At 40.6% G+C, this 13,197-nt stretch overlaps 1 protein-coding gene across 1 annotated transcript in view; it reads right to left on the reverse strand.

Moving 5' to 3' along the window:
- The window catches only part of LOC105386955 (transmembrane protein KIAA1109 homolog), a 54,742-nt gene extending 41,569 nt beyond the window's left edge, over positions 1 to 13,173 (reverse strand). The window contains exons 1-12 of the mRNA XM_048627695.1: positions 13,018 to 13,173; positions 12,673 to 12,902; positions 12,145 to 12,288; positions 6,182 to 11,293; positions 5,957 to 6,102; positions 5,552 to 5,875; positions 5,038 to 5,234; positions 3,003 to 3,183; positions 2,491 to 2,652; positions 2,145 to 2,270; positions 1,743 to 1,842; positions 869 to 922 (exon numbers count right to left, since the gene is read on the reverse strand). Of these exons, the coding sequence (XP_048483652.1) occupies positions 869 to 922; positions 1,743 to 1,842; positions 2,145 to 2,270; positions 2,491 to 2,652; positions 3,003 to 3,183; positions 5,038 to 5,234; positions 5,552 to 5,875; positions 5,957 to 6,102; positions 6,182 to 11,293; positions 12,145 to 12,288; positions 12,673 to 12,902; positions 13,018 to 13,019 (6,778 nt within the window). The 5' untranslated portion in view covers positions 13,020 to 13,173. The remainder of the gene's footprint in view (positions 1 to 868; positions 923 to 1,742; positions 1,843 to 2,144; positions 2,271 to 2,490; positions 2,653 to 3,002; positions 3,184 to 5,037; positions 5,235 to 5,551; positions 5,876 to 5,956; positions 6,103 to 6,181; positions 11,294 to 12,144; positions 12,289 to 12,672; positions 12,903 to 13,017) is intronic.
- Between the last annotated feature and the right edge of the window lie 24 nt (positions 13,174 to 13,197).

The raw sequence follows: 13,197 nt of genomic DNA on the forward strand, positions 1-13,197 counted from the left end.
TGCTTTCAAAGCAAGGCAGCTATACTTTTAAAGTCGATATTAGCTTAAAATTCGTTTCTACAACTCAGTGATTGAGGACATTGATAGATAGCTAGGTTAGAGGGTATTTTAGGTGTAATACAAGTTATGTTATGTTTTTATTGTGGCACAGTGATAAATCGTGACTATTAAGATAGAGCTATACGTTATGATTATGAGATATCCATTATGAATATGAGACTGAGATTGCACAACTCAGTACTTAGTAGGATTGAATGATGATAATGGGTATAATGTTTCGCACAAGTAGGTATAGGATTAGAAATTATACTTAGAATCTTAATAAAGTAATGCTGAAAAATATTTTAAAAAATGATTATACAGACCATGCAATATTCTGAATTTAAATAAAAGTAATTAACACAACTTTTGCATAAAGTGCAATACTGTATGTGTAGGACCATGAAGATAATGTATACATTCTTTGTGAATTCTTGTAAATATAAAACACAATAACTAGCAGAGTACAAGTACATATAATTTAATCCACATTCAAAATATTAGCAATCAAAAAAACTGAAGAACACTTTAGAAACACCAAGATACAGTTTTACATACATAACGAAAATCGTGCAATATGAAAGAAACACATATAACTCTCACTGAATTGTTTTCATTACAAATCAGAGCACATAATTCAACCATTAAAACATTCCATATCACATTCAGATCGATAATGCTCTTCAAACCAAAATTACCTTAACGAAATGTAAACCTCAGAATATGATATTTCGGCCAACAGCCACCAGAGGGCATTGCATTATACTAGTTATATTTGAAGAGCACACCGACACAACTATAGCCACGACACTTCACAAAGACTACGCACCGGAGGGCGGCGCCGACGACGGATGCGAGTGCGGGCGCGGACTGTCGCCCGCCGCTTCGTGCAACACACCACCTCGTTACACGCACAAGTTACACTATAGGCGGGACGCTACTAACTATAGGGCTGTATAATGTATATGCATAGAAAGCTGGTTGCCATAGATAAAAATCTATACCTATATAATGATGTCGATTCTTAAGGCAGATATTCTAAATTTAGAGCTATCACAACCTTAATTTCTTTGTTTAAAATTCGACCTTATGATTGTTTCCGTAAATGTCATTTTATGCTAGCAATTTTTTTAGTTTGACAGCGTTAAAATTAGAATTTCTGCCTTCAGAATCGACATCAATATTTAGGTAGGATAGGGCTGCCCGGCTGGCAGCAGCGTTCTACGTGAATACGGCCATAGATAAAACCACTCGCTTGCACTTGATTCTATATAGGGTAGGTTGATGTAAGAAGCAGATTTTAAATAATTTATGTGATCTTAGAAGAAACAGTTTGTGCAAGCGAGAGATCGAATGTTAGTAACGTCCAGACTATAAAGTTTAATATTAATACTTAAATTTTAGATAATTTCACGCATTCAGCGACTCAGTAGTCGTTTACTTTCAAATCTACACAACAATATAAACATGGCACCCATATTAAAATCACGTCACAAAGCTTGTCCAAAATATTTCAATAAATTCCAGCCACATTCAATAAATCAGTATATTTGTATGATATTATATCTGTCATAGCCCACTGCTGGTCATAAGATAACTCTACTGTGAACAGATCTATAGATCAGCATTCACGGGTGCCCCAGCATGAAATTGAGCAGTTATTTCAATTTGATTAGTTTTAAAGCAAGTCTATTATGACTTACCTGGCATGTTGAGTTTGTCCACCTCCATGTCCAGAAGTAAACAGTTTTCGTCCAACACTTCTGTCTCTAGCTGGTACTCCTGCCACCCTTCTGCTGAATCCTGGAATTAAAACAATAATTTATGTAATTAACATGCTTTGAAAAACGTGGGTGATTATAAGCTTAGCAAATGAATGATGGCTTGGAACACAAAAAAATGGATTCATCCAGCCAATTTAGCTGGTAGTAATTGAACTGAGAAGACCAAGGGCAAAGTAATGTTGTACTCTTATAAGATACTTGTGTCGAGCAGTAATGATTATGATGAGTTAAAATGATTTTCCGGCACACCTGTTGTCTGATGATCGTAATAAAATGTAAACATACTCGTATTAATGAGACTAATGATTGCCATATACATACCTCCATCAAGTTGGGCAAAGCGAAGGTCACATTCAGAGGCTTCATGACTTTGCTCTTGAAGTTGTGCTCGAAGAGCAGCGGCGTGTACAGAATGTTCTTCCACTGCCGACTCAGCACGATCACACCCTGTAACAGACACCAGTAAATAAAGTTATACAGGATGTTTGATAATAGAGCATTCTTAACAAGATTGCAGAAATTGTATTTTAAGCGAAAGAACCAGTGTTTCAGTAGAATAGAGGGCGCATAGTTGCAGCGTAGACAAGGACGGCAGGTGTCTCTCGGCCAGGTCCACCGTAGTCTCTACTGCTCGCTACAACTGCGCGAGAGAGAGCGACTATATTACCTGTCGCAGCGTAGACAAGGACGGCAGATGCCTCTCGGCCAGGTCGGCCTGCACGGCCGCGGCGTCGGCTTGCAGTGCGTATCTCAGTAGCACGGCGCACAGTTGCAGTGATGGCTCTTCTCGAAGTTGCTTAGCCATGGGCGTGTGACGGCCGTAGCGACTCTGGGGGTGGAGTAAGTGAAGTTATATCTAGGTCGTAGATGCAAAAGATGGTGGATATAGTGATTGGGTTCATAAAAAGTACAGTATATTACTAAATGAATGTATAAGACTAAACTTCAGTAATTTGCAATAAAGGTTCGAAAAGTCTAGGTTTAATAATCTAGGGTCAAAGCCGCTGTGATTTTGTTGAGTTAGTATCGGTTGCTCTTCGTCAGTAGCACCGTAGGGTGAGCAGATTAGTCGTCGTCTAATTTTCTAGCGTTGGGGCATCCGGAATAATCTGGATGTTCGCAGCGAAGATAGTAAAAGTATACCTACCTACTACCTAGCCTATATCTCTAAAGCTATACCTTAGGCAGCGTGTGGTGGTCAGGCAGGTCGAGCGCGGCGGCCATGAGGCTGGCGGCGGTGGCGGCGAGGCGCCGCGCGCGCGCCCGCCACAGCGCCACCACGCGGATGCCCACGCGGTTGCACGGGTTCATCCATGCGTTGATGGCGGGAGAGGCTGTGCTTAGCAGGTTCCAGTCTAGTCTGGTGGGGGTAAGAATGGTTTGCCGGTGAGTAAGTAGCAAGAACCTATCAATCAATCAATCAATTATGGTTATTTACTTAGGCAAAACTTTTAGCATCGCGGTCGTTGCGATATCATGCGAGGCACAATAGAATATTAATTACTCGGTACTTAATCATGTTCTTCTTATCAAAGGCTACTAAAACTATTGTATATTTTTTAAAACTAATAATTATTATTATGTCTAACTCCATATATGATTCTGATTTGGTTAGAAATATCTTATTTAGCGTTCACGAACATTACAAAATTGGATTGAGAAAGTAGAAATAAATATGTAGATTATGTACAGTTCTTGCACTAAGCATAATTGGTAGGGCTTCTGTTTACAGTAGTAATCTTGTGTGTGCTTATTGTATAATAACTCTAAGCAATAAAACCCTGACAATGATCGCAAATGACCTCTGCTTCACGGGAAATGTTTAGATAGAGATAGATAGATAGAATATTCTTTATTTGTACACAAAAATAGAATATTTTACAAAGCTTAAATATAAACACATAGGTACAAAAAAGGCGGTCTTATCACTAAAAGCGATTTTTTCAAGACAACCTTTAGGTGGAAGAATATTTATGTTCAGATAGGGTCAAGTGTACTAAAGAATTTATTAATTAACTATAAATACCTACAAACTAAACAATATACTTACGTGAAATTATACTTATATACCCATAACAATCATATATATCATATAATAAACTACATATACCTACATAAATATAATTATCAGATTTTATAGGATTATATTAATTCTTGTCTGAGCTCCAATAATAAGACAACGGAAAAAAAAAACTACCTAAACACTAAGAAAATGATCCTTTACCATTCTTTTAAAAGAAGCCAATGACGGTGCTTTACGTATGTGTAGTGGGAGATCATTCCATAAGGTGATGGCTTGTATGGTAAAGGAATCACCGTAAAATTTTGTTGAATGGGGAGGGATATTGAGGCGAAGATTATGTGATGAGCGAAGTGTCCGAGTATGAGATTCGTACCGAAAGTTAAAGCGCTCTTTAACTTCTGTTTATGATCATACTCAATAGCGTTCAATCTACCTTTCCAACAAAAAAATGCCATATAAACCCGTTTTAGAGTTTTGTGGACAGACAATCAGAAAGATAATATCTCACATCAGATACTAGACAATCTGTCATACTCCTTGCTTGTAGATACTATATCTATTTCATTAATTAAAACAACAGTGCAGTGACTCATTCATAAATGCAACGACAAAATAAACAGTGACTTTTTAATCAAAACCTGTTTGCATCTTATCTATAAGTGCCGATAATTTATTGATGACTACAAGTTCATTCATATACCTTATTAATGATGTTTACCTTGTAATTCACCTATGTTGCTGTTAATTATGTTGGATTTTGGTTCTACTAATTATAAAGGTCATTGGTTCATGATAAAAACCGGTTCTGAATTGGCCTACATTTGTCTCGTATCTAGTATCTCGATGCATAATAATAATAAACAAATTAATAAACTGAATATTTGACATTCTTTCCACAACTCGAATAGAAACTGTATCTATTGTCAGCTTGCGCATTATTTTATTGCAGTTTGAACAGCCCTTATTTTTGCTTTTATTTTATACTAGCAGTTCCCGCGAGCTTCGCTTCTCCTTAAAAAGTTTCCCGCGGGAATTCCGGGATAAAAAGTATAAGTCCATATGTATACCAAATTTCATTCAAATCCGTTCAGTAGTTTTGACGTGAAAGACAGACAGACAGACAGACACAGTTACTTTCGCATTTATAATATTAGTTAGGATAACTTCCGAACAACCAATCAGTCTAATTACCTCGTATAGTCAATCTTCTTAGTAATCGGCGTACGAGGAGGCGCGGCGAAGTTGAACCACACGACCTTGAGATCTATGGCGCAGGACGTCGAGTTGCCGTTGTCCTTGACCGGCACGATGGTGGTGTTGCTGTCGTTGTTGGAGCCGTCCTGGTCTGGGCCAGGGGTGGAGGGTTCGGGCGCCGCGGGTGGTACTTGCTGTGAAAATTATAGAAAGTTGTACAAAAAGAAATGAATATGATGTGAATGAAAAACGTTCCAGAAAAAGTATTGTAAGGCAAAAGGGGGTCGTTATTTTTCAATACATAATACTAAAAACAATTAAGATTATTGTCTGCAACAATAGATCAGAGTGATGCCCAATCAACAAGGGTTAAAAAATACTGTTTCCTAAAAAATAAATATCCCGGTAATTCTTGGAAGAGCAAAATTCACAATTAAAAGCATCAGCACTGCTGAAAAATAAGCCAAAATATCATCTTCAGTTGCATTTTTTTAAATAACTGTTTATTTACCTGTGGCGGCGGGGGCGGCGGCTGCGTCGCACTCAAATTAGGTGTACTAGGCTTTGAACTTGACTCCCTTTTCCGAAAGAGATCCTCAATACCGGAGGTTCTATTCTTGACTTTCTCCGGTTTCTCTACCTTCACTTCTTCGGCGGATTTCACAGATTCCCGACAACTTTCATTCTCTTTGGACGGTTTCTTCTCTTCGCTGGGTTTTTGTAGCTGGGAATGTTTGGACACCTTCAGGGATATGCCCTCGAGGCCGCACTCAAACATGATGTAGCCAATCGCGTTCTCTTTCTGGGCGTCTGTTGTATTGCCGTTTGGAACATTCTGGAAAATCTTGGTACATTAATATGGACGAATATACAAAGAACTAAATTATCACGTTTTCTATCGTTAAATGTGTCATACCAATGGTTCGGGTCCTTTAGCGCAAGGGTCCACCTTGATAAACTTGAAGGACACTTTGGAATGGTGGCTCGGAATGCCAGTGATCGTTGCATCTTTCAATGACGTCGTTTCATTGCGTATGCGCCGAAGTTGACCGTGCACTTTTCCTGAAAATATGTTTGAAAATTAAAATTCATTTAATGGACTGAAAAACATCATTAGGTATAAAGACTGTGTTAAACTTACCGACAGTTAAGTTGAAGTTAATATCTTCAGATTGTTGTTGAGAGTTCTCAATATAAACGGGGTCACCCTTCTCTTGTCCTCTCTTTCTACCTGACCCCGACGAGGCTGAAATCAGAGCTCTCGGCCCTTTCATTATCCCAAAGGACTTCTTACTGCCAAGAGCCCTCAGAGTCGGCCTGTAGTACAACTGGACAGACTCCAGTGTCTTCTTTGAACTGACGAACTTCGCCGTAATGTTCTCCACAGATATTCCGAAAAACGACACGCATGTCAAGTCTTGGATATTGTCTAGTGCCGAGAATGATATCATGTCTTCAACCACAGACGATTGTATGAACACCATGTTCACTTTAGGAATGTTAACTGTGGCTTGAAGGAGATCGTATATCGTTTCTTCGTAGATATTTGTGCTCGGGATAGTTGAAAGTTTGCACTTGTCATCTTTGTCGGCTGCTATGCTTTGGTTAGCTCGAGCCTGCATCTGAGGCAGCCAGTTAAACACGAACTGTTTTTGCTTCAGCACGTTACCGCTCTCCACAGACGATATGCACAGCAGTCGCAGATGGTTGATGACAGTTATCGGGTGCACGTTGGCTAGAACTGGCGTGAGTGATTCGACGAACTTCTGCGTACTTTCCAGAACTAACGGACTCAGCATGATGTCAATTTCTCCACGTAGTTTGACGAATATACCCACTTTACTGTCGCTGGTGGTGGTAGCAGTGGATGTGGTGCTGCTCTTCTCTGTCGCATTTTCTTGGTTATCTTGAACGTTTTGTTGAAGATCCCACCACGCTATCGGATACGGATGCGACTTGATTTGTGAATTAAAATTGGGGATCAAGTTGCTATATGGCCCCGTCTGGCTCTGGTTAGGCAGGTCCTTTTTAGGAACCAATTTCAGAATGCTGACCTTTCCAAGTGGTTCAAAGCTTGGTAGATATTTTTGACCAACATAAATCAGGGAGCCATCGTCTGCTCTCCTAAACAGCGGCACTGTGTAGACGTCACTGCCGCTGGGTAGCGAGCAGGTGTACCAGTTGGTACATTTGTACTGAGGCAAGTTCTGCATGTAGCTGGCCATGAGCAGTGGAGAGTCCACAATGGGCTTGTTGGTCTGCATGTGAAGATTCACGAGCGTCATGTCTTCCTGCGACGAGATCGCCGAGATGAATGACGTGGAAGAGACTGAGCCGCTTTCCGAATCTGGCTGCGCTCCTGTACTCAAGTTACTCATAGTGTCCGGTCCGTCAACAACTTCAGAACGAGGCATCGAATTGGTCCATTTTTCGGTATTGATATCGTTGATGCCAAAAGAGCTCTTGTCTTTATGATTGCTGTGTCTACTTCCAAACGAATGTTTTAAGCTAGACGATCGGCTAGGGAACATGTCTTCATCAGCTGAGAAGAATGCCTCGGAGTGGTTTTCGCTTGTGATGGACATAGTTCGCTGCACTTCCTTGGGAGCAGTTTCTTCGTGCGGCACTTGTGAGTTCAGCGAATAGTGAGATTCTGAAACTGCTACGCTTTTTGACGGTAGTTTGGGTACAGTAAATGCATCGTTTTCTTGGCTTTTCTTCGTGTTTGATAGATTCTTCTCGATGCAGTTTAGAGCCAACCTAGAATCAGATACACTGCTCTCCATTTGTGGCACACTAAGAATGCTTTTGTTTAGTTTGGAATCACTGTCAATCTTTGAGCTTCCTAAGGGAATGCTGGAGTCGACCAACCTTGCGTATGGTACGTCACTTTTGGTACTAGAGACCAATAGATTGGTGCTTCCTTTACCCATGCTGGTGTATGAGAATCTTCTTGTTAGGCTTCGTCGCTCTATACTTTGTGGGGACTTGTTCATTGTTTGAGGCAAAGGCGACGGTATCAGAGATACAGCGGGTTGCAAACATACATTCATTGTGTTGTAAGGAGGCGTGTGGAACACCAGCTGACCTGGATGCAGCAAACTCTGACCGTATCCGTATTCTCCGGGTGTTTCTATTATATTGAACATGGCAACATTAACACCTTCCTGAACATCCGAGGGAGTAGGCTTGAAGAAATTGGGTCCGTTTCTGTTCGACCCAAAAAATGCGCAGCCTCCAGTGCATCCGCATTGGCTGGTTTTTCCCTCATTGGGCCATAAAAACCAAAGCCTTTTCGTTTTGTCATCATGTAGTTTTAAAAACTTCTGCTGTACTAACTGCAAGTTCTTTGGACTTTGTGGCAACGCTGTGGCGACTTCCATTAGTATAGGGCCTAAGGATACGGATCCGACACCGACCCAATTGTCCATTTCAGGAGACTTAGTTTGACTGACGCCGCTTCCAGTGGATTGGTGGTGAGAACTTGTTTGCATATTTGTTTGTGTGTAGAGAGCAAGTTTTATATTTGGCAGCAAACAAGAAATTCCGTTGCCGCAACCTGAGCCGTGGAGGTTACAGAAACTGAACCTCACAGGAGACACCCACGTCTGTAGCGTGGTGTTGACATCGGCGATGTAGATGTCGATCAGGTCAATAGCCACACGGATCATTTTATATTTGATCTCGTTCGGAGTCGGACATCGGTATTTTGATGCCAAGTCCGTTTCGGAACACATCACATTATTTAGCCCATGATGACAATATTTCATTGGATTCGGGGCAGCTAGCTCATTTTCACTGTCGCAAATGAGTAGAAGGAATGTTTCGAGCGATGAAATGATTTGGTATAGTTGTGGCATGGTGATTCTGCCTGTCAACTGCCCAAGTTGCAGTTCCATCTTCCATGCGTACTCTATGGTATCTTCTTCGACGGTTCTATTTGAATCACTGAAGAAACCATGCCCTCTTAACTGGAAGGATGATAACATCAGGTGACCTTGATAGAGAGCTCCTGAGTTGCTCGGGTTTGTTCGGGACAAATTGTTAGCGGATACTAATATGGAAGGACTTATCAGCAGCTGGAGTTTCGTCTCTTTGAAGCTCTTGTCCATTTCAAATCCAAATCTTTCAATCAGAACGACAGGACATGGTGGTTCGTTTTCACTGCAGTTTTTCACTAAATGCGCTTGAATATCGTGAAGTATGATTGAAACCGTCACGTCTAACGGTCTATACTTTCTCGGGTCGAAAGGACCTTTGCACGAATCTGATGAGTCATCCATATTAACTTCGGTGTGTTGGTTAATACTGCTCTTATCATTGAGCTTTGTTATGTTTTCTGGTGGCGTCCAATTAAATACGTCCATGTTCGGTGTCTTCTGCATGTCAGTAAATGTTTGGTCTTCTCCAAAGATGTTCTCGAGAAGGTTCATGAAACTTGTGATGATAGTTCCATAGGCGAGGAGTATAGAAGGTCCCACTTCAAGTTCCACACTGACTTTATCTGGCGGCAGCGAGGTTCTGTCGAAATTGTTTCCATCTATATTCCAGTTCATCTGAGGCTGTTTCCTCATTCTTGGTATTCGCATCGGAGATAGGAGTATCTCCTCTTTTTCTGGTGTTGTGATATCTGCTTGGGGCTCTGGGCCGAGCGGTGGGACCGGGTGATAATTATACCGCAGACTGAGGGCTACTATTGGCACTGACCAACAATCAACCCAGCCTTGGGATTTAACACATTTCCGTCGCCATTTCGAAGCTTTTAATCTGCACGGCACTAGTTTCATATTCTTGTCTATTGATAGCAGAAGAAGTCTTGATGTGTTTACTTCTGGGAGATAAAGGCTCATGTCGACAGCCTCACCTTGAATCCAGAACTTTAGGGGAATAACATCGGGCAGGAAGTCAACAAACGGAAGATCGAATGAGACGTCCAGAAGGTCCCCGCAAAAGGCGACATGATTATTTTCTTGGTTGGTAGAACTGCAGTCTATCCAGTTGTACTGGTTGCTGACCGTGACTACTTCGCATTCTTTCAGGAGCAAAGATATCTTCCATGTGTATGGGACAAAGTGTAGGATGTCGGGTCGTGCTTTGTTCGACCAATCATTCACTAGATCTAGGAAGAAGTCTATGTGAGTGTAGACGAGATGGGCGGTGGCTTTGCACCCTGTGAGGGAGAGCTGCCAGCACTGATGGTGGTTCCACACTAGAGGGTAGTGACATTTCACTGTATACTCCAAGGTCTCACTTTCCGCCAAGCTTCTGTACTGCAGACTTGTTGTTGCTTCTAAATGGAGGAGCTGTCCAGTGATTTTGGTTGTGTAGCCATCTTGGAGCACAATCCAGGGCAGAGTGACTTCCAAGTACGAACCAGCACCGATATTTATATGCACTGCATTGGTTTCTTTGTTTTTCGTAAATAGAATGTCTATAGTTGCCTCGTTTAGTGTAGAGAGCCTGATGTCAAATGACTGTGTTTGCCTTCTGTCGCCTGGTTTGGGTTGTGGTGAAACCTCCAGGCTCTTATAATCCGGGGGGAAGAAGAATTTGAATAGATGATCCCTCTGCCTATCCGCCCAAGGGCCGTAGCTAAAATCAGTACCTTTCCCGCACTTAATATCGACACCCCATATGGGAGGAGCAGACTCGACCACATCGCCATTAGCAAGTTGCAGTAGGACTGGTTGCTCTGGAACTAATCCTGGCTCGTCCATGTAGAAGTACACCTCAATGTAGTTAGAGCTCATGACTACAAACCCCTCCCCCATATACCTCGGCGGCTCATCCACCATGGCCGTGTAGTTGGGGCTGGGCGCCAGCATCACCTTACAATTCTCTGCTTTAGCTTTTACAAAATGCATGAGGTGGTCTAAGCTTGAAGCAGGGGGTTTGGTGCTGTAGACCAGATGAGCTTCTTCAACACTGATAGAGAGCGTTGTAGGCACTAGTCGGTTTCCGAAAACGACGCGGCCCGTGCAGATGTCTATTTTGATGACAGGTATGAGATCACGCCACGTCCTCGCCATCGCGGCCTCTGACCTGACGGCACCCTGTGCTCGTCTTCTTTTCTCATTTGCATCATTCATAGCTTTGTCTCTGTCTGCCGAGTCATTGTCGTCATTGTGTTGTTTGATGACAGGCTCAAGGCCGAATATCTTCTCTAGTTCATTGTAAAGGTCACAGCGGTTGTAGAAATGAAGCTCGAAGCCGTTTAGCATGATCGACAGGCGCGTGTCTGAGTGGGACAGATCTGTAAGAGAAGGCTGTGTAAGAAAAATATGTGCCTACTTGAAAATACTAGTAGGTAATTTACATAGTTTCTGATGGCAACAGAAGTTTTTACAGAGATTGTATACATAATGTTACTAACCTATTAACTGTAACTTGCAAAATTATGTTTTGATGATAGTATTTTACATAATGTGATAAATTTACACTATAACCTTGGCAGTTCACCTCTTGAGACCTCTTCATACAAAAAACACATGAGAACATAAGTGTATATATTTGTGAGAAAAAAATATATAAAGGCCATGTTAGAGTATAGAACAGTATGATTTTATAGCAATTACACTGGACTTATATCATTATTAAATTTGAAACAAGAAATTTATCTTTGATGTGGCTATCTATACAACAATAGAACTATAACAAGTTTTTGGATAAATATAGCTTGTACAATCTACATGCATTTTACATTTTGGTTACATTATAAAAAAAAGGTTTAAGAAATAGGTGGGAGACGGAAGACCCCTTTGCTTAACACTTTTAAGGATTGGTAGTGTGGGTCACAATAAATTTAGGTTGATAAAAATAAGAAAAAATAAAATAAATGCTTGATTATTTACATGTTTAACACATTTTTTTTTTGTATGGATACTCATTGGCTGAGTCTTGACAAGGCTAATCATGCTTACTGCCCACCAAATGCACTTTCCATGTATTTAATTTTGATTCTTTTCATTCTTGTTGGGTTCATTTTATTAGAACAATAGTAAGTTACATAGGATTGCCAACCCACATCCCCCATCCAGCAGTTGTGTGTCATGTAAGTTTGTCTTTCATTCTAAATATTTGCATAATTCATATTTTATTACATACCTTCAGAAACATCTTTAGGAATATAGGATCTCCACCACCGGAAGATAAGGTAGCCATCTTGGATCCGCAGAGTGTAGTCATAGTTTATGTACACTATGTCTCGGAACATGATCTTGCCGGAAAGGGCATTGAGTGTAAATGATCCTGTAATAAAAAATTTTTTTAGAAATTTACTTCTGTAAAAAAGAAGTGTGTATGTTTTCTTATTAGTCACTAACTAATGGTGGATTATTTTATGTATGGCAGTTTGTGAGTTTGACAAGGTACAAAAGCATAATTATACCAACTAAGGAAACTGATTGTGGCCTTTGGATGCCCATATTAATCAAAATCATACATTATAACTATAATTCATACAGGGTCAAGAGAGGAGTAAGGCACAGTAGATCAGTTTAATGTTAAAGTATAGATCTGTATTCCACAAAACATAGACGAAATATTCTAGAATCAATACAGTAATGAAGTACTGAGTCTGTTATCATAACAAAGGTAACAAAGTATGTATGATATGATTGGTATGTGACTCACCTATTTTGAAGTTCTCATCTTGGAAGTAGAATTTATTGATCAGCCTCGTTAGTATGTAGCCCAGCACTCGGTTATTGTAGTACGTTATGTAAACAATCCACAGTATCGCCGATATAAGTGAGACAATTAGCAGCGCGAAGTTCCGATCCATCGTGATGTCCCCGAAGTCTATCGACGAGGAGTTCCATCGCTGCGCCACCGGGTCATCCACTGACCCGGTGAAATTATCCCTAAACATTCACAAATCAAGAGTTAACACAATAACAATAGAACCCCTATTTCATCCTTGATGGCAGACATAAACATCGCAAGTAGGAAGCTAGGTCGTGGGTCATGGAAACTCACATGTTTACGGTGTAATTCCTTTACTGGCTTGTTGCATATTTAGTAAATGATGCTATCACATGAAATTTTAATGTTGCACACATCTTATTTATCAAATTAAAGCATTAAAATCGTTTTATCGTAATCTCTTCATCAATCATCACAGTCATAATTTTGACAGATGACAGATTCTCATTTTTT

Source organism: Plutella xylostella, chromosome 4, assembly GCF_932276165.1.
Source record: "Plutella xylostella chromosome 4, ilPluXylo3.1, whole genome shotgun sequence".
Lineage (NCBI taxonomy): Eukaryota > Metazoa > Arthropoda > Insecta > Lepidoptera > Plutellidae > Plutella > Plutella xylostella.